Raw genomic sequence first — 21561 nt, forward strand, 5'->3', positions numbered from 1 at the left:
TTGAAATTGTTGATAAGGTTTTAGAGATCAGGAGGTGGTAAGTACTCTGAATGCTCTGGTAAGACAACATGCATACTGCAGAGTAGGAGATAAACTCCTTAAATATCACGCAGCCTGGCACATCAGTGAAGACCTTACATGATCAGTGCTTTGTGTCCTGTCAGAATGCCCTCTCCAAGATAAGGGGCAGATTATTGCACCTTGCATTTGCTATTGTCAGCAAAGAGTCACAGCACCTGTTAGTCTCCCTTCGACATTAGAGATAACACATACCACTTGGGAATAGTCTTTTGATCCATTTATCAAGCATGTAGCAGGCTGTCAATTTTCAGAGGACCTGAAACAAGAGAGGGCTAAGCAGCAGGTTTAGTCGGTGATACAAGAATCTATGTAACTTGGTAAAATCATGGTGCCCATTCTATCTGTGGTAAAAAAATAGTGTGAAGTCTCCATCAAGTCCTACTGGGAGTGCTATGGCACACGCTTCTAATACTTCGGAGCAAAACCATGCTCTCTCTAGCAGAGGGTCCTGTCTGTGCAAAACACAGGTATTGAAATATCATTGGACCCTAGTAGAGATTAACTACCTGATTATGAAGCAGCAGATGACTATGTGACTAAGATTACCTATTTTATATGGCTAATGTCAGGCCCATCCATATCATAAGGGTGAGTACAGACAGTAACAATCAATTATATTGGTATGCATTTAGAGTGCACAGTTGAGTCACATAAACAGGTGGCCCAGATTCCTGTTATGTATCTCTTTTTCCTCTTCCTTATTTTGCACCGAAAATCTCATGGGGATTTCCCTGTAACTAGCTGATGGAGGAGCAAATAATTTGAGATAGATTTGTGGCTGAGTATGTAGGTGGAAGTTAAATAAATAATGCTGCCTCAATGCTACCTTATTCAGAACATCCCTGAAAAACAGTGATGAGGGGAACTATTCCCAATGGGCAGAGATCTGAGTAATTTACCTGGCTTATCAACTTGGTGCACAGAGAGAAGTAGTGTTAGGTAAGGTTACATGTGGACTCCTGAACATTGGCAAATAGCTTGAGTTTTTTAGAGGCAGACAAGAATAAATATTGGAAAACTGAGGACAAATAAGTCTAGGGCAGACATGTGAATGGCTATGTGAGAATGTAACTTAGTGAAAATCTACACATCTCACATTAATTCCCAGCTAGTCTCAATAGTAAAGAAGCACTGAACAACCAGGTAAACCAGATGGCACATCTAGTTCTCAGTTAAGTTTCTGACCTTGCTCACCGCAGTGCTTGCACAGTGGGCCCTGGAATTGAGTGGCCAGTGGTGTCAGGGATGAAAGTAAGCAACAGTTAGGTGGAAAAACTCCCTTTCACCAAGGCTAATCTAGATGCTGCCACTGCTGAATGTCTGACTTGTTAATATTAGAGACCAACATAAAAAAGTTGCATATAGAGTGGCACCTTCCTTAAGGAAAACAGTCAGCCACTTGGTTAATTCTACCTGATCTTTTATACCATGAAGAAAGCAGTAATTTGCTTACTGAGGTTGATTTATATGCTGGGCATGGGTTTGTCTTACCTCAGTGCCTCAGCCAGCAGTGCTAGCTGAAAGTTCACAGAGTGGCTGATTTATTGCCAAGGATCCTGTAGAGGGGATTCAGTTATGGTGAGGAGGTGACAATGAGCCAGTGGCTTCTAAGGAAAGCATGACCACTGGACCCACTCGTCCTACCATATACCATATCATTTAGAAATGCTTGGCCATTCTGAACATTTGGCTGGTCTTCTAAATGTGTAGCTGAGGTGCTATCTTGAGGGTAACATCTTGTGGGCTTAGGGTGCTGTCTTCAAGATGCAGTGTTGGAATTAATAGCCATTTAATGATTATGTGTCTTGGATAGTTAGAAAATATGAGCCCAGAAACTAAGGAATGGAAGTAAGGAGGTTCCTCTCACCATTACAACCAGTTACTATTATCTATTTCTGTGTAACAACCCATCCCCAAACTTAGTGGCTTATATAGCAACACTCCTTTATGTCTTACGGTTCTGTGAGGTAGCTGCCCTTAGCTAAGCAGTTCTCGCTCGCACCTTTGCAGATAGTTGCTGGGCCTCGAATCATCTGAGAACTCATTCATTTACATGTCTAGCACCTTAACTAAGAAGATTCAAATAGCTGTGGGCTGGGTTAGCTAGAACATGTTGGCCATATCTCTCAAATATGCTATGAGGTTCTCAAAGGCAAAAATTTGAACCTCATTCATGTCTGAGGTCTCACAACTTAGGCACAGATCAAATATTTTTCCTAAAGAATGAATGAATGATTAATACAATAACAAGAATAGAAAACCTTTATTGGTGTTTACCATATATTATATATCACTTTATATATACTGAGCCTCACAACATTATAAGCTAGGTGCTATAACATTCCCATTTAATTTTAGAGGAAACCAAAGTATACTGAACTAAGTAATTTGAACTTACCCAGAACTCTGCACAAACCTTTAATAATGCCCTTATTATACTGAATTAAACATTTTCTTATTTAAGTGGTTTTTATATATACTCAAATGTGAGCTATTAAGGGGCAAGATCATTTATATATCATTTCTGTATTCCTGGTACCTAGTAGAGCTCCTGAAAAATGTTAGCATTGAGAGGGAGTACAAGATGGCATAGGAAGATCCTGAACTCTTCTCCTCCCATGTCCACACCAATGGTACAGCTACTTGTGAATCATTTCCCTCTGAAAAGATATGAAAACTAGATGAACTACTCTCTGCAACAGGACAGAAGGATCACATCAAGATGGGTAGATAGGCAGAGACACAGTGTCACCAAAAACACAATAACGAGGATCTCACAAGTCTAGTGCTTCTCCCGGGTGAACAAGGAGTTTGTGCCCCACATCAGTCACCTCAACCCTTGAAATCTGTGCCAGAGAGATAAGCCCTCCAAAATTTCTGGCTTAGGAAACCAATGAGTCTGACATCCAAGGGTCCCCCCCCAAAAAAACTGGGATTGTCCTTTTAAAGAGCTCATACATGGTCTCACTTGCCCTAGGATCTATCACAAAAACACCATTTTGGAAAATGCCTGGATTATATGTGAAGGAAATCATCTGCTAATCTAAAAGCATCTAATGGAGTAACAGCAGACAGCTAAAACCCTCTCTGGAGATGGAGCCTGTGGATGCCATTTTTGCATTGTCTATCTACCCTGCTAGTATTGGCAGGCAAGCTCGGGCATGGCAACATTTAACTGTCTCACTAAGCCAGGAAGTGGTGAACAGTCATGGCACTATCTCACTGCCTTTCTGATGCTGGTGAGCATGCACCACGTCCTACATGTTCCAACTGATTTACTAAAGCAGGCAGGCATATGCAAACCATATAGTAGATGCCCCTTGTTTGCCTGGCCCTAGTGGCCAAGGGGGCTGGCATTCCTGAGCTCCAAGGGACTATCACAGTCAGAAGGACAGTTCTTGGCAGGCCACCACATGCAGGACACTTCACAAACAGTGAACTGACACACACTCCCACTCTTTCTATGAAAAAGGCCTATTTGCTTAACCTGGAGCTTCAGCTTGAGTCATAGACTTCAGATTTCTCATACATCTAGAGGCTATATTCAGAAAGAAAGCAGAAAGACATCATCCTTATGCACCACCTTGGTCTCCCTACAGCTTGGCCAGACCTCCCAGAGAGGAACTTGCTTGCTTGTCTGGAGTCCCATATTTTGCAACTGCCACTCAGGGGACACCTCCAGATATCTTGATCTGGAGGATAGCAGGGTTTACAATTGAGGCCCCCTAGGACTGTATATATTCGCATACTTTAAAAACTGCTGCCTGAGGGTCTGGCTTTCAATCAGCCTGAAACTAGGAGCTAAATGAGATTCCTCCCTTTAGAACACTGACAGGTCTTGGCACAGCCTCAACAATGTGGACATATAAAGAATAAATAAGGCTGTTTAGGCAATCACAAAAGTTGGGGAAAGAACCAAGAGCCAGGGCAAGAGTTGAACAAGAAGGTTCATAACCTGCACAAGTCAACTTCTTCAAGACTGAAACAGGTAGCTGTTTTATGTAATACATAGGAACAGACACAGATAGTCAAGCAAAATGAAGAAACAGAGAATTATGTTCCAAAAAGAGAACAAGGCAAAATCTCAGCAAAAGATCATAATGATAAGGAGTTAAGTAATCTATTTGATGAAGAAGTCAAAGTAATGGTTACAAAGATGTACACTGAACTCAGGAGAAGAATGCATGAAGACAGGTAAAACTTTTACAAAGAGAAAATGAAAGTAAATGCCAAACAGAAGTCATAGAACTGAAGAATACAACTAATGAAGGATACAATAACTGAACTGAAAAATACTAGAGGGGTTCAATCTTGGACTTGATGAAGCAGAGGAGTGGATCAGCTAGCTGGAAGGTGAAGCAGTGGGACACCCAGACAGAGAAGCAAAAAGAAAAAAAGTATTAAAATAATGAAGATAATTTAAGAGACCTATGGGACAGCATCAAGCAGAATAACATTCACATTACAGGAGTTCCAGTAGGAGAAGAAAAAGGCAGAAAACTTGAAGAAATAGTAGCCGAAAACTTCCCTAGCTTGGGGAAAGAAGCAGACATCCAGGTTTAAGAAGTCCCAGAGAGTTCCAAATAAAATGAACCCAAGGTGGTCCACACCAAGACATACTATAATTAAAATGTCCAAAGTTAAGGTAAAGAGAGACTCTTAAGAGCAGCAAGAGAAAAGCAACTTATGACATACAAGAGAAACCCCATAGGGCTATCAGCAGATTTTCAACAGAAGCTTTGCAGGTCAGAAGGGAGGAATATGTCTTGAAAATGTTGAAAGGAAAAAAAGCTTCCAACCAAGACTAGTTTACCTGGGAAGATTATCATTCTGAATTGAAGGAGAGAGAGAGAATTTTTCTAGATAAATAAAAGTTAAAAGGACTCATAACTGCTGAAGTGCCTTATAAGAAATGTTAAAAGTATGTCTTAAACTGAAAAAAAAGGCATTGATTAACGACAAGAAAGGATATGAAAGTAAAAAATAAATGTGGAAAAGTTAAATATATAGTAAAGGTAGTGGATTACTCACAAAGCTAGTATGAAGGTTAAAAGACAAAAGTAGTAAAGTTAACTAAAACTACAATAATTAATTAGGGGATACATAAAATACAAAGAGTTGAATGTGAATCAAAAACATAAAATGGGGGGAGAGTAGAGTTTTGGGATGTGTTCAAAGTTAAGTTGCTATCAACCTAAAATAGACTGTTAAATAAATATACGTAGGATGTTATATGTAAACTTTGTGGCTAGATCATGTTAGGCCATAAAATGTCTCAATAAACTCAAGAAGATTGAAGTCATATCAAGCATCTTTGCCAGTTACAATGTTATGAAACTAGAAATCGATTATAATAAGAAAACTAAAAAAAAAATTCCTACAAGTATGTGGAGATTAAGCAACATCCTCCTGAAAAACCACTGGAAACTCATGCACTTTTGGTGGGAATATAAATTGGTTTAGCTGTTATGGAAAACAGTAAAAATCAAAAATAGAACTACCATATGACTCATTAATTGTATTTCTGGGTATCTTTCACTGTGAAGAAGCTTTGTAGTCTGATGTACTCCCAGTTTTTTATTTTTACTTTTGTTGCCTTTGCAAAGTTTAAAACACTTTCATTTCAAAAAGCACCATTAAGAAAATGAAAAGACATGCAATGGATAGGAAACAAATATTTTCAAAACACACACCCAATAAAGGACTTCACTTATACCCAGAATTTACAAAGAATGCTTACAACTCCATAAGAAAATGCTTACAACTCAATAAGATAATCCATCAAAAATGGGCAAACGTGAACATTCATGAAAGAAGGTGTATGAGGAGTTAATGAAAAAAATGGCACATGAAAAGATGCTCAATAATATTAGTCTTCTGGAAATTCAAATTAAAATAAAAATGAGATACAATTCCACACTCACCAGAATGATTATAATAAATCACATAGGCAGTAAAAAATGTTAGCAAGGGTGTGGACAAACAGGAACCCTCCTACATTGCTGGTGGGAATGTAAAGTAGGGCAGCCATTTTGGAAAACAGTTCAGTTATCTCTCAAAGTGTTAATTATTAAACTACCATATCACACAGCAATTCCACTCCTAAGCCCAAGAGAAATAAGAATGCATATCTGCACAAAGACTTACACAAAAATCCATAGCAACATTATTTCCAATAACCAAATATTAGAAACAACCTCTGTCTATCAACTGGTGAAGAGTAAAGAGTGGATTAGGGGCTGCCCAGGGCTGGAAGTCAGAACAAGAATGAACTATAAGTAGCTATGAGGGAACTTGATTAGAGGGGAAGAAAATACTCTAAAACTGTTTTATGGAAATGTAACACTACTTGGTAAAATTACTAAAAATCATTGAAAAAGTACACTTAACATGAGTGAATTCTATGGTATGTAAAATATACCTCAAAGCAGGTTAAAAAAAAGAAAAAATAAGCATTGAGAAAAATGCATGTGAAATAAATGAGTGAGAGTAAATAAATAAGATTCTCATGAATATCTATCACCTCTCTTCCAGATGCTCAAAACAAAGCAGTGGGTAAGACTTGATCTATCCAGGAGTTGAATTTTTTGGTTTACCAACCTCTTTTCAGTGCCCTCAGTCCTGCAAGCATCCTGCATCATCAGCCTTGGCCTTTCCCCCTCAGCACCCTGAGCATGGCCTCCCTGATGGGCTTGGATTTGACACTGTAGATGATGGGGTTGAGCACAGGGGGTACCACCAGGTACACATAAGCAACAAGAGCATGTACAACGTGGGGCAGGTGCCTCCCAAAACGGTGGATCATGGACATGGTAATGACAGGGACAAAGAAGACAAAGACAGCCAGGATGTGGGAGACACAGGTGTTGAGGGCCCGGATGCGCTCTCTGGGAGAGGCCAGCCCCAGCACTGTGTGCAGGATGAGAGTGTAGGATAGGACAATGAGCAGGGAGTCTATGCCCCCTGTGGATAATACTACATAAAGCCCATAGAGGATATTGATGGTGATGTCATCACAGGCTCTTCTCATCACATCAGGGTGGAAACAAAATGAGTGAGACAGAAGGATCTTGTTAGGGCAGAAGTTCAGACGTTTAAGGAGGAATGGTACTGGGAAGAGAGACAGGGTAGCACGGGCCACGATGGCCATCCCAATCCTGATGATGACATTATTTGTGAGGACAGCTGCATAGCGCAGGGGGTTGGAGATGGCCACAAAGCGGTCAAATGACATGGCCAGGAGCACCGAGGACTCCACCACAGAGAAGGAGTGGAGGAAGAACATCTGCACCAGGCAGGCATTGAAGCCGATGAGCCGACGGTCGAACCAGAGCACGGCCAGCGTGGTGGGCAGTGTGGACAAGGTGAGGCCCACGTCTGTGAGGGCCAGCATGGACAGGAAGTAGTACATGGGCTGGTGCAGGCTGGGAGTCCTCCTCACAGCCAAGAGGATCAGGCAGTTGCCAGTGAGGGCCACAGTGTACATGGAGGAGAAGGGGATGGAGATCCAGGCGTGGAGGGCCTCCAGCCCTGGGATGCCAATCATCAGGAAAGCAGGTGGCTGGAAGAAGGAGATGTTGACATAGGACTGGGAAGGGAGCATCCTTGGGAGGCAGTTGAGGTTCCAGAAAGACTTGACCTCTTCAATCTGTGCAGACAGAAAGACATTGACAGGACTCCTGTCGTTACAAAGACATTTATTTTGTATAGGATTTTTCATCAATTATTTCCCATTTTCTCAGCTCTTTGTATTGTTAAGTGTTCCAGGTGTGTATATACACTAGTTAATATGTCCTCAAAACAAATGCAAAATGTAGGGTAGTGTTTACCTTCTCCATGATTAAATGACCGAACTAAGGATATAAATGAGTGAAATGTCCTAGAATTTAGTTGTTTGTAAATACAGATTGTGTACTGTTTCTGCACTAGCATCAGGGTCTTCAATAAATGAAGTGATGTTTGTTAATATTCTTTCATATGCAATGCAGTCTCTATATCCTCCTCTTATTCCTCCTCATCTTCATAGTTTTTCTTCTGCTCATTACTGATATTCTATTGATAAGGTATTTTCCAGTATTCTAAATGATTTTACGTAATTATCTCATTATTGACTCACAAATACTTTGCTAATGGATAGAAGGGAAATGGTTTCTTTAAAGTGAAAGGAGAAAACATTTTAAGTCCATTAAATGAACAGAAAGCCACAGCATTCTCCTGAATCAGTTAATAGAATTCAAGACCTTTTTGTGCTTGGAGGGTTTGAGGACCAATCCTATGGCATTTTGTTTTAATTAAGCCCCAGTAATGGTGAAGCCTCAGGCTGAAAATCAAATTAAGTACTAGGAAAGTTTTGGTAGATGAAGAAGAGACAAGTGATTCTCATCAAGTCTCTGAGAACACTTAAATATCTGAGGTCCATGTATGCCTTGCCCAAGAATTCAGCCTGGGTCATCAGATGCCCTTGTAATGCAGGCTACACACTGCTTTTCAGGCATCACATCCTCACTCCATTCATTCAACATTACCTACAACCTTTAGAATACCAGCCAAATATTTTGTTCAGCCCTTAGCGCAGCCATCTTGAGGGCTTGACTTGCCCTTGAACGTGTCTCCCTGTAAGTCCTTCTGCACTGACATGTCCTAGCGGGAGGCATGGGAGGGGGCACAGTTACAGGGCCCACAGTCCCTGGAATTCTCTTCCCAAAATTAGAATGTTCACTGACACCACCTGTAAATATGACTCAAAGTGATAAATGTATCCTCCTTCGGTGTTCAGTGGAATCTGACTTAGTAATGACACTATGTTTAATGTCTGATGCCTGGCATATAAATTTACTAATCTATCAATTATTGAATATTTCTTATGTTCCAAATAATACACTCCTTATCTTTTTGTTTGCTTATAAATACTATCTCTTGGTCTCAGAAAGAACCATTTTGGCTAAGTATTATTGTATCTTTTAAATAAATCATTGTACTAATAATGTTAAAACAATAAAACTGGTGGGGAGAGGCTTAGTGAGTTCCCCTAGGCCATGCTGAAAATGAGTTTAAATTCGAACTCAGGTCTGTTTGGCTTAAACACTGTCAGCAGTCTTACACTGCCTTTATTGGCCATGGACTCTACTAGGTATTGGGAGATTTGTAATGTGTGGGGCTGGCTGGATCAGATTATGTGAGGAGTTTGTCTTCTGATGTTCCATGGTGACATGATTTGGGGCTCTGCAAATGAATCCCCTTCCTATTTCTCCAAAAATCTTTTTTTTCACTTATCTCTGTAACCCTTTGGGTCATTCTTGTAAAGCCATTTGCCCTAATTGCCCTAATTTCCTTCCTGTTCTTGCCTTTCTTCTTACTAATCCAAGTCACATTTCTTCAGGTTTAATCCAATCTCATTATTCTGACTTTGATGACTTTAAAATTTCTGTTCCCTTTCTTTCTTTTCAGGGACAATCAATGAATGAACAAGAAAATGAAAAATTGAGTGCAGACTACCTAATTTTATAGTCCAGTTCCCCTCCTCCTTACCCTTTTAATACAATACATCTTAGGTGCATTGGGTCATAATTTAGACTTCATGGATTGTATGTATAAAGACCAGTGGCTTCTTCAGATTAATATAATTAATATATATTTTTATGCAATCTTACTTGGGTTTACTTAGTATCAACTCCTGAACTACTCTTTGGTATTGGTAGCTTAAATCAGAATAGAGGGTGAATTTCACACACTCCATTTAACTTGCAGGACTCTGAGGGTTAATTTTACCTAGGATTAATGTCACAGTTCTCTTTCTTTCATCCTTCCTTGATTTCTTTATTATTGGGTAATTCACAAATCTGTCCTTTTCTTAGAATTTACCTTTGTCCTCTAGTTGATATGTAGGTCCTCTGCAACTCAAGGTATTTTGTCTGATCTATTGCTCTTGACTGTGGTAGAAGGATCCAAATGTTAAACTTAAGCTGAATATTACAAGAAGCATAGAGCTCGCAAGGGTTAAATTATAGGGCACCATTCAAGACAAATTGCCAAAAATTAGGGACAACTCTTACACAAACAAGCCAACTTCTCCCTTGTATCCAGATACTGGCCTTTCTATCCCTTTTCATGCTTTGTGAGTATTACATGTTACGAGGGCTGAGACACTGTGAAGGGATTCTGTGTGGTGTAAGGACAGTTTTTTTTTTCCCCTGTTCTTTTACTAAAAGGAGCATTTTAGTAGCCAAATTGGATTGACATGTTTCGTGGTTCCCTTGAAGTGCAAAAGCATTATATTAAATCACTTAAACCTGTCAATCAGACCAGGTTTGGTCTTCTGTTACTATCCCCAGATCACAAAATTGTCAAAGATATTATGAATATGGTTTTTATTTAAATTCAAATTCTTTCCATTTTAGCATGCTAAGATTCTGTTGTTATTGGGTGTGTCTGGTAAAGTCAGGTTGCCTAGAAACAAAAGGCTGAATTCACCATACTTTCTTTACTTTACCTCAAGGCCAATTGCTTTGCTCTGCTTTCCTTTTTATCCCTGCAAAAAGAAGAAATGGTAATTATGTGACATGACAGATGTATTATATTATAATCACTTTATAATACATATAATGTGTTTCTAAAAAGCTCTGCTTCCTCAGAATAATGGGGAGGGCAATCTCATAATGAGAGCTAAGACACCAAGCAAACACTAGAGCATCCACAGGACACTCTCTGCGATGGGATTTTAAGATACCTTTATACTGTTGCCCTATGTAGAGAAACAAAAGTGTACTAATCTGCTTGAACACTGAGTCTGAGTTCCTGTATAATTATCTGCATTGAGAAGCCTCCCTGCTTAGGAAAGTAGCCTCCTGCACCACTTCCGGTCCCTCATGTAGGGGCATAGACATGCCATCTGTGGAAATCTAGACCTTTTTACTCTTCTTCCTCTTCTGACATCTGCTCATTCCCCACCCCAGAATCCTCCACTTGACAGCAGCTGGCACAGGGGGGATTTCAGACTCACCATCCAGGCCCCAATCCTTCTAAGTAGTGTAGAAAGGTTTGTATTTGGGCCCCAAGTTACTCACCCTGTTTGTTTTTGCAGCCTTTTCTGCCTCTCCACATCCTGAAGGAACCCAAGAAAAGTATGCAGTTAAGATACTACCTTTATACCACTGTCTGGAGGCCTTAGTGTGTTGTTGCTCCCCAGGGATGTTCAGGCCAGTGGCCCAGAGGATGTTCTCTGCTTAGTTTTTCTTATGCAATGGAGCATGGTGGGATTTGTGTTGGGATGGAGAGTTAGTTAAAAGACAAATGAAATATTCAAACAGGTGAGTTGTGGAGGAAAAGGCTAGATTCATCATCATGTCCAAGTTCATCCATTCTACCACATCTTCAGGGAATTATAGTGGGCACTTCAAACCTTTCCTTTATTGTGCTCTTCAATGATATCAGATCAGCCATTTGAAACCACACAGAACACTTTCTGGCCCCTCCAGATGTAGCTGTTTATTTTTCAACACTCTCTCCTTGGCCCCCAGGGGTGTTCATGCAGGTTAGGTACCCCCACTTCCTGTGACTTTTCCTCACATGACACTGTTAAAGCCCTATGGTGTTCCACAGCAGATGTGCATTGATTAGCCTGAGGAGATAGGTGGAGAATGAAGGGCATTAAGACAGAGATGAATAGCAGCTGGCACTTTTACTGGGAGCTCTTCCATATCTCTGTTTACGTCCTTAGTGATGCAGAGTGTCCTACACCCTAAGATATTTTCCTTGCTATCTGGTTCCATCCCCAGGGGCTTCCTTTCTATCTAGAGTGAATAAATTGTAGACATGAATATATCCACGGGCTGAAATACAGAAAGATCTTTGTGTATTTGTGTGTGTGTTTGCTTGCATGCATCTGTGCATATCTTTATTGACATATACTTGATATACCAAAATATTGCACTTACTTAATGAATGCAATATGACAAATTTGAACATGTGCACACTCATGAAATCATCTCACCACAATCGAGGTAATAGACATTGATCACCTCCAAAAGTTTTCTTATTGCAAATGTCAGGATTTCCTTCTTTTTCAATGCTTAAAAATAATCTACTCTACAAATACTGTATTTTCTTTATACATTCATCTGTTGATGGACATTTGGATTGTTTTAATATTTTGGGTACTGTGAATAATGCTACAATGAATATGGGAGTGCTAGATATGCAAAGAATGCATCTTAACATAATGAAAGATGAATATGATAAGCTCACATCTAACAGCATACTTAATGGTGAAAAATTGAAGGACTTTCCTCTAAGATCAGGAAGAAGGCAATGATGTCTGTCCTTTCCACTTCTATTCAACATAGTACTGAATGTCTTAGAGTCAGAGACATCCAAAATGGAAAGGAAGAAGAAAAGTTATCTCTGCAGAAAATATGATTGTATGAATAGATATCCAAAAAGTTAATCAAATCAGAATTAATAAACAAATACAGTAATGTTGAAGGCTATAACATCAATATACAAAAATCAGTTGTATTTCTATATTAGAACATTAACTATCCAAGAAGGATATTAACAAATAGCACTTATATCCATCAAAGCATAAAATACTTAGGGATAAACTTAACCAGGGAGGTGAAAAATTTATACTCTGAAAAACCACAAATTATTGAGGAATGGAATTAAAGAGACACAAATAAATGGAAAGATATTGCGTGTTCATGGACTGGAAGACTCAATATTGTCAAAATGTCTGTATTACCTAAAGTGATCTACCAATTCAGTGCAAATGAGACAGGGACTTGGGATTAGGCAGAGTAGGGTGAGGGCCTCCAGAGAAAAAGCAGAGCAAGATAATTACCATCAGAACAATGTAGCAATGTGCAAAGAAGTCCCTATTGAAACTCTGTGATAAGCATTACCCATAGTCAGAGTCACACTAATTCTCTAAGGTAGAGATACCAGACTAGGAATATAGACATCTTCAGTGAGATCAGTTAAAGCTCAAAAAGCCAGCAGCAACTTAGCCTGGAATGTTTGAGTGTTCTGCAGATAAAGAAAAGTGTCTCAGCATAACCCGTGACTTCACTGTAAAATTTACCTTAGCCTGCTAAAAGGCCCAGCTTATTTTAACCGTACCTATGCACTGTATTTCCTTCTCTGATCCTAACCAAGTAATCTGCAACCTAGGAAAAAGACTAATTTAGTAAGCAAGCCCAACTATAAACAGCCCAAGAAGTTAAGAAGTAAGATTCTTAATTTACTTCAGCAAATAGGCAACAACCCAGCCCACCTTGGGGGCAGGGTAGGCAGTTTTAACTGACATGCTCCCAGAGAGAAACTGCTATCTTGAGAAAGAATCAGAGCTGAAAATCTGCTGTTACTCATCAAGAATGAGCATTCTGAGACCACTCAACAAGTCTGCACCCCTAACCCTTTACCCGCATTCCTGAAAATCCTCAACTGCGCATAAAACCCATAGACAATGAGACAACGATGGACTCTTGTCCCCTCCTGGCTTGAGCCAGGAGCTCTGTCCTCTCACTTTATCTCTAAATAAAAGCGTGTACCTTGCTCTCCTACCTTGAGTGTTTGTGAAGCTCATTCTTCGGCTTCGTGAACAAGAACCCCAGCATCACAATTTCTTTGAAAATCTCAATCACATTATTAAGAGAAGCAGGATAAAAAAATCCTCAAATTCATAAGGAACCACAAGAGACTTAAATAGTCAGTGAAATCTTGAGATAGAAAAACAAAAAAGCAAAGCTTGAGGTATGAGACTTACCGATTTCAAAATATATTACAAATTTATAGTAATTTAAAACAGTGTGATGGTGGCATAAAAACTGACAAATAAAATAGAAAGCCCAGGAATAAACTCAAATATAGAGTCAACTAATTTTTGACAAGGGTTCCAAGAATATGCAATGGGGAAAGGACAATCTGTTTAACAAATGGTGTTGGGAAAACTAGTTATCCCCATGCAAATGAACGAAGTTGGACCCTTATCTCACACCATATAGAAAAGTTGACTATGCTCGATCTTAGCCAAAAGGCCCAGAAGTGGAATCTAAAAACAAAACAAAACAAAATAAAATGAACAAAACAGCAGTAGATTCATATATACTGAGAAGACCATGGGGGAGGGTTGGAGTGGATGAAAAAGATAAAGAGGCACAAAAATCTCAATCATAAAGTAACTTGGTCACAGGGATGAAAGTGTAGTGTGAAGAATATAGTCAGTGGTTCTGTAACATCTTTCTGTGTTGGCAGATAGTAACTGCACTAGTTGAGTGAGGATTTCATAATGTGTATAACTGTTAAATTACTGTGTTTGAAACCACTATAATATTGTAAATCAACTATACTTCAATAAAAAAGTGAAAAAAAATCAACCAAAAAAAACAGAATAAAGATTTAAAGGTAAGACTTGGAACTATAAGAATCCTAGAAGAAAACATAGGGGAAAATCATCATAACTTTGGAGTTGGCAATGGTTTATTGGTTATGACAACAAAATCTCAGCAACAAAAGCCAACTGGACATGTGAAGCTACGTCAAACTAAAATTAATGCACAACAAAGCAAACAACTGACTGAAAAGGCAAACTATGGAATGGGGGGAAATATTTGCAAACCACATATTAATAAGGTATTAATATGAAAATATATAAGGAACTCCCACAACATGATAGGATAAAACAAATGCCCTGATTAAAAAATGGGTTAAGGAGCTGATTAGACATTTCTCCAAAGAGAATATACAAATGTCCACAGGTATAATGAAAATATGCTTGATATCACTAATTATAGAAAAAGCATATCAAAACCACAATGAGCTATTACCTCCCTCAGAACTATTAGGACAGCTATCATCCCAAACCAACCAACCAAACAAACAAAAAATACCCAGAAGATAGAAAGTATTCATAAGGACATGGAGAAATTGGAACCCTCCTATGCTCTTGGTGATAACAAACTAGTGCAGCTACTATTTAAAACAGTATGGAGTTCTTCAAAAAAATTAAAAATAGAACTACCATATCATCCAGCAGCCCCACATCCGGATATATATCCAAAAGAATTGATATCTGGGTCTTGAAGAGAAGAAGCATCTTGAGAGAACATTTATGTTTCCAAACATTGGCCTCCAAGTCTTGGTTCAACTCACCCACTCCCCAATTTTCTGGCAGTGAAGAAAGTGTCTGCCCGAGTGGTCCTTTTAGGATGACTTTGAAATGAAGGTGTCCCCATCCCAGGGACACTGAGTTAAGGAGACGAGACCAAAGAGAGTGATGTGTAAGTCAAGTCTAGAGTCTCTAATACTTTAGTCTCAGACAGTAGAGGAAATGCAGAGGAAGGCTGTGTTAAGCAAGGGAGGTGCCCTTTTGGAGCATGGGATGCACATGATCTCCATAGCAGTGAAGAGTTGTATCTGCAGCTTCCATTGCTTGGAATGTGGTGTGAACTTAGTAACTAGTTGTTGAATTAATGAAGGAATACATTTCAGAGTATTTAATCAGGAAGTACGATTCATAAGTAGTTAATTCAAGTAATGCTCTTGAAGCCACTTGTGGGCCAACTCTTTTTCTGGTTAATGAAGGCATTTGATATGAACCGGGTTTCAGTGCTGCCTTCCAGGTACTAGAACAGATGGGTGCAAGGGATGATTTCAATAGCAAGTGGTAAGTACTCTGAGAGAGGTGAAGTTATACAACCTGCAAAGGGAGCAGAAGAGAGAAGATCGAGGACCAGGACGTTGTGGACTGAACATTTTATCTCCTCCTCAAAGAACAAAAGTCTTGAAGTTAAATGGAGTATGTAGTAGGGGAGTCCTATAGCAGTAAAATAAAAGGTTGGAGACCCACTCCCCAGGGCTGTGCTATGTGGTTCATCCCTCTGTTGCCTACATTTGGAGGTAAACTGGGGAAATAATGCTAGACTATGCTCGGAGATTTTCACATCTGACCATACCCACAGGTCCCATGCTATATTCTTCCACTGTCTTCATTCATTCATTCATTCATTCATTTACTAAAACATTATTTATTGACTTGTAAGGTTTTATGTGCCAGACCCAAGTTAAGCATTGAGGTCAGAGAGATAATTAAAACATAGTCCACCATCCCTACCTCAAGATTTTATCCTCTCATATACAATTACTTATAATTACAATACAGTGTGTTTAGTGAAACTGGAGGAAGCACAGGATGCTCAGGGATCCTTGCTGAAACCCCTGACTTGGGTGAGATTTGAGCAAAGTTTCAATGAAAATCTTAATGGATATCACATTCTAGTAAAGAAATAGAATTATTTTTCTTCCTCTGCGTTTGAATTCTGCATTCTTAACACCAATGGATCAGTTTACCCAGGCTCAATCTTAGGACTTCTCCCAGCATACAGTAATTATCTGAGAGACTGTCCTGTCTTTCTTGAAATCTAGAAATCTGGGCATGAGGATCTCTTTATTTCTCTCCTACAGCTTCTCTCTCCCCACACACACTTTTTCTGTGGAGTTATTTGAAAGTAAACCGTTGACATTGCAACCCTTCTCAATAAATATTAAGCATGTACCTCCTAAAAATAGATTCTTCTACATAACCACAAACCATTTTCAAACCTTAGCAAATTATACTAACCTACTAACATCATCAATATACAATACATATTCAAATTTTACAACTGTCCTAAAAATGACTAGTTAATGCTAGTATTGGTTACATCCCTTTAAACTTCTTTAATTTAGGTTAATTCCCTTGATGTAGTTTTTGTAGCACACTGCATTTTATTTTTAAGGATTCCAGATGTGTTTGTGTCTGGGTATGCTTCCCATATTTGAGATTTTTCTGATTATTTACTCACAGTTTCATTCAGGTTGAACACTTTTGGTAGGCCCTTTACATATGCGATTTTGTGTCCTTATTGTTCATATCAGAATGTACATAAGGTCAGATTATCCCATTATTGGTTAGGCTAAATTTGATTACTTGCTTGATGTAGTAATTGCCAATCTCTTTATTGCTAAGGCAGTCACCCTTTTCTGTGGAGTTAGTTAGCTGTGCAACAATACTTGGAGATGGTGTGACTATTCCATTTCCCGACATCCTTTAAGCATTTGTTGATTAGCTTTAAATAGCATTAAAAACTGCAAAAGGTATTTTCAAAATCAGTCAATACTTTTGCATTTGTTAAATGACATTCTTCTACAAAAAAAGTTTTCTTTTTTCTTTTCTCCCTCTTTATTTTGTCTATCACTGTGTATTTAGTCTTTCCCTAAAGCTTCAATGTGTTATAATCAAATGCTGTCAAAATTCTTTATAATGTTCTAATGGTCACTTTGGCCACTGATAGCCTCTTTAAATGAGTATCTGTGTTTTTTTTTTTTTTTTACCTGACCCTGTTGTCTTTGTGTTCTTTAATGCTTTGGGCACAAGCTATTGCAGCTTAGGTTTTCTGTTTCCTCCATGGAATTAGCCACTGCTGCAAGGATCCCAGGTTATTATTTGTAGTGGATAAAGATAATTAGGAACCAATAGCTGGGTGCTAGTTTTGCTCACTGCTATTGGTGTCATTGCTTCTAGGCATTTTCAGATGACAATGAAAAGTATAGACATAAGTTAAAACAAAAATACATCTACCTCTTTCTATTATTGATTTAATTTTAGTCTCCCCTGTCTCTTTCCTAGACGGTTATAACCACATCTTAGATGCTTACCTTGCATTCTTTTTTCCTCTTTCATCTTCCCAGTCTATACTTCACAGTTAAGCCTGTGCAGCCTTTTACCAATAGAGCAGCTTTTCCATGGTTGATGTGTAAACAAAGCATGAAGTCGACACGTTTCAATCGGGTCTGCAAGGCCTCAGGAAATCTCACTACTGCCCATCATTTCTAGCTCATATCCTGTCCTCCTCTCTCTAGCACACACATCAATTATGCCAAGTTCGTCTCACTGCTCACCTTTCTCCCATGCACACCAAGCCATTCCACACCTCAGTGCTTTTGTTTCTTATGTTTTTCCTTTTATTAGGTATGTCCTCTTTCTGACTTTTCTTCCTGACAAACCTCCTTTCACTTTCCAGCCTCCTTCTTACCTGCCTTCTGTCTTCTTTCCTCTTGACAAGTAGTAAAACCTCATCTGGGTTCCTATAGCAATAAGGTTACACTTTATCATAGTTGTGTACTTAGAAGCTTCTGTTGTGCAGGAGGGAAGAAACCATATATGATTTATATGATTCAATTTAATATCTCTAGTGATGAGCACAGATATTTGCACAAGTAAATATTGAGTAACAAAGCTTGTTAACAAGTGAAGAAAAGAATTAAGATGTTCTTCACTCACCAGTCCGAGAGTATCCATACGCTTATCATACTCTTGATAATGTGTCTGTTTCAGGGCTCTGAGTAAAGGCATGTGACATGTGACAGTTTGGTCATGTTTCCCTGAGATTCTGTGGTTATTTTCTTGGTTTTTGTCAGCCTTGGCCTTTCCCCCTCAACACTCTGAGCATGGCCTCCCTGATGGGCTTGGATTTGACACTGTAGATGATGGGGTTGAGCACAGGGGGCACCACCAGGTACACATAGGCAACAAGAGCATGTATAGCGTGGGGCAGTTGCCTCGCAAAACGGTGGATCATGGACACACCTATGACTGGGATGTAGAAAATCAGAACAGCTAAGATATGAGAAACACAAGTGTTGAGGGCCCGGACACGTTCCCTGGGAGAAGCCAGACCCATCACAGTGTGAAGAATAAGGGTATAGGAGAGGACAATTAGCAGGGAGTCTACACCCACTGTAGATAGGACCACATACAGCCCATAGACAATGTTGACAGTAATGTCAGTGCAGGCACATTTCATGACATCTGCATGGAAACAGAATGAGTGGGACAAGAGGATCTTGCCAGGGCAGAAGTTCAGCCGCTTCAGTAAGAAGGGCACTGGGAAGAGGGAGACAGTAGCTCGAGCCACAATGGCCACCCCAATTTTGATGATGACATTGTTTGTGAGGACAGCTGCATAGCGCAGGGGATTGGAGATGGCCACAAAGCGGTCAAATGACATGGCCAGGAGCACCGAGGACTCCACCACAGAGAAGGAGTGGAGGAAGAACATCTGCACCAGGCAGGCATTGAAGCCGATGAGCCGACGGTCGAACCAGAGCACGGCCAGCGTGGTGGGCAGTGTGGACAAGGTGAGGCCCACGTCTGTGAGGGCCAGCATGGACAGGAAGTAGTACATGGGCTGGTGCAGGCTGGGAGTCCTCCTCACAGCTAAGAGGATCAGGCAGTTGCCAGTTAGGGCCACAGTGTACATGGAGGAGAAGGGGATGGAGATCCAGGCGTGGAGGGCCTCCAGCCCTGGGATGCCAATCATCTGGAAAGCAGGTGGCTGGAAGAAGGAGATGTTGACATAGGACTGGGAAGGGAGCATCCTTGGGAGGCAGTTGAGGTTCCAGAAAGACTTGATCTCTTCAGTCTGGGAAAGAAAATAAGATAAGACAAAAGTATTGGAAAAAATACCATTTCTGATATTAGTTTACATGGCTTTACACACAATAGAAAAATGGATTTACAATGTCCTCCATCTACAAGCAAACTAGAGAATAAGTAAAATTTAAACTTATTTGACAACAAAAGTATCATTTCATAGGGTGAAACACTGATCTGTTTATATAGTGAGGAAAGCAGTACTTTCTTTAGAAATATGTGGATGATCCCAAAGAGTCCCATCAAAAGCATTCCATTTTAATCAAGAAACAGTGTCTTCATGGAAGTAAATTCCAAACATATGGTGGAATCCCGAAGGGTTGACAGCATGGGCTTGTTACCTTTCTTATTTGGATTCACCTCTAAATCCTGAAAGGCACAAACAAGTAAGTAAATAAGCTAACAAAATACTCTAAAGGTAGCTCAATAAAAGAACATTAAGGGGAACAGCTACTCAAATGTCTTTTAGTGGAGATTTTTAAACCCACCAAAATAGATCTCTGAGCTAAAAGGGTTTTACTATGAACTGTAGGGACTGCAGGTGTACTGTATCTTGTCAATGTCTCTACTTACTCTGAAGGTTACAATCATGTTTTTTGCTTGTGTTGGATGGGGAGTGACAGGCACTGTGCCTCTGGAGTGATGATTATTCATATTCTGGTAGAAGATTTTAAAAGAAAATATAGTGAAATACAGTTACTGACAGTGTCAGTTCTTCCATCCTCCACTCCTCTCCCAGGCTCTTTTTTGAATATAATCCCTGGTGGAACTCAGCCATCCAAAAATGAGTAACAAACAGAGAATTTCCAACATAGAATTTGTGCAGACATGTTTTGTAAAATTAAAAAGGGACCAAAAAGGTTTAAGTTATGTAAAAATAATAATTCTTTGAGATAAGAGAATTATTCAAGAAAGAAAAGTAAAATCTATATAAATTTTTCTCAATAAAGAAATGAAAGTAATCATGGACCAAATTAAAATTTCTGACATTATAATATAAAAATGAGTTGAAAATAAAAAAGAAAATGAATGTCAAAATGGTAAAGCAAAGAAAATAATGAGAGGAAATAATAAAAGCTATTATAAAACAGAAAATATTGTTACAAAAAAACATACTGCTTAAAATACTCAGATACACAGAATAGGACTGAGGATAATCAAAATTAAATTAAGACAATGATAAAAGTAAGTAGAGAGAATATAATAGACATGCTGAATAAATAGTGAAATTCCAAGCATAATACATATTACTGAAGAGGAGTAAAATAAAAATAAGAAACAAAAAATATTTGAACACATCATAAAATATTTTTTGAAAAATGAAAAAACAACCAACTAAAACTTTATGCCCAAGTGCTTATCATGTACCATGAAATAAATACTAATGAATAAGCAAATCTCTAGTTGTATTTAGGTATAGTTATTGTATTGCCAAGATAAATAAAAATCCTACAAGTATGCTGGTAGAAGCAACAACTCTCAAAATGGAAAAATATCAGATTAATCCCAGAAATCACTTAAGGCACTAGATAGCCACAAAGAAAGTATCAATGTGTAGAGAGATATGTGGAAAAATAATTATGTATTCTAAGCATTCTATGACATTCAGGGTGTTATTCAGGTGGAAAGAGAAAACAAATACATCAAATCAATGTTTTTATTATTATTTGTAATATGGGCTGTTGTAGGATAAACATTTGATTAAGTAATGCCTTTGGAACCAAAACTTTCAGGGTAAGAATTACGGGTACATCTCTAAAATCAAACAAATGTATTAAAATGCTATAAACATAAAGCTGAGTTAGGAATATCAAAGCTGAGTTAGTAAGCTCAAGAAATATTTCTTTTAAATAATATGTATTTCTCAGTTTTATTCAGAGTAGTAGCAAAGAACACACCTAATCCTTAGGTATGATTTCTAAATACCATTTTCCCCTCAAAAGAGTGAGGTATTCTTTGATAAATGGCTGACTTCAAGTTTTGGGCTGGAAATAGACCAAATGAGCTTGGAT

The 21561-nt window shown here is 38.9% G+C and overlaps 2 protein-coding genes across 2 annotated transcripts in view; both read right to left on the reverse strand.

Annotated features, from left to right (window-relative positions):
- Positions 1-5964: 5964 nt before the first annotated feature.
- LOC108399450 (olfactory receptor 51I2-like) lies at positions 5965-7717 on the reverse strand. Its single transcript, XM_073215676.1, has one exon. It carries the CDS (start codon positions 7682-7684, stop codon positions 6722-6724), a length of 963 nt encoding a protein of 320 aa, XP_073071777.1. The 5' UTR covers positions 7685-7717; the 3' UTR covers positions 5965-6721.
- A 5158-nt stretch (positions 7718-12875) lies between these two features.
- The window catches only part of LOC118967027 (olfactory receptor 51I2-like), a 32634-nt gene continuing 23948 nt past the window's right edge, over positions 12876-21561 (reverse strand). The window contains exon 2 of the mRNA XM_036990915.2: positions 12876-19538. Within this exon, the coding sequence (XP_036846810.2) occupies positions 18531-19538 (1008 nt within the window). The 3' untranslated portion in view covers positions 12876-18530. The remainder of the gene's footprint in view (positions 19539-21561) is intronic.

This window comes from Manis javanica, chromosome 11, assembly GCF_040802235.1.
Source record: "Manis javanica isolate MJ-LG chromosome 11, MJ_LKY, whole genome shotgun sequence".
Lineage (NCBI taxonomy): Eukaryota > Metazoa > Chordata > Mammalia > Pholidota > Manidae > Manis > Manis javanica.

Bases quoted from the DNA above. Each gene is read 5' to 3' on its own strand.
- LOC108399450 (XM_073215676.1), bottom strand. From the start codon at position 7,684: ATGCTCCCTTCCCAGTCCTATGTCAACATCTCCTTCTTCCAGCCACCT.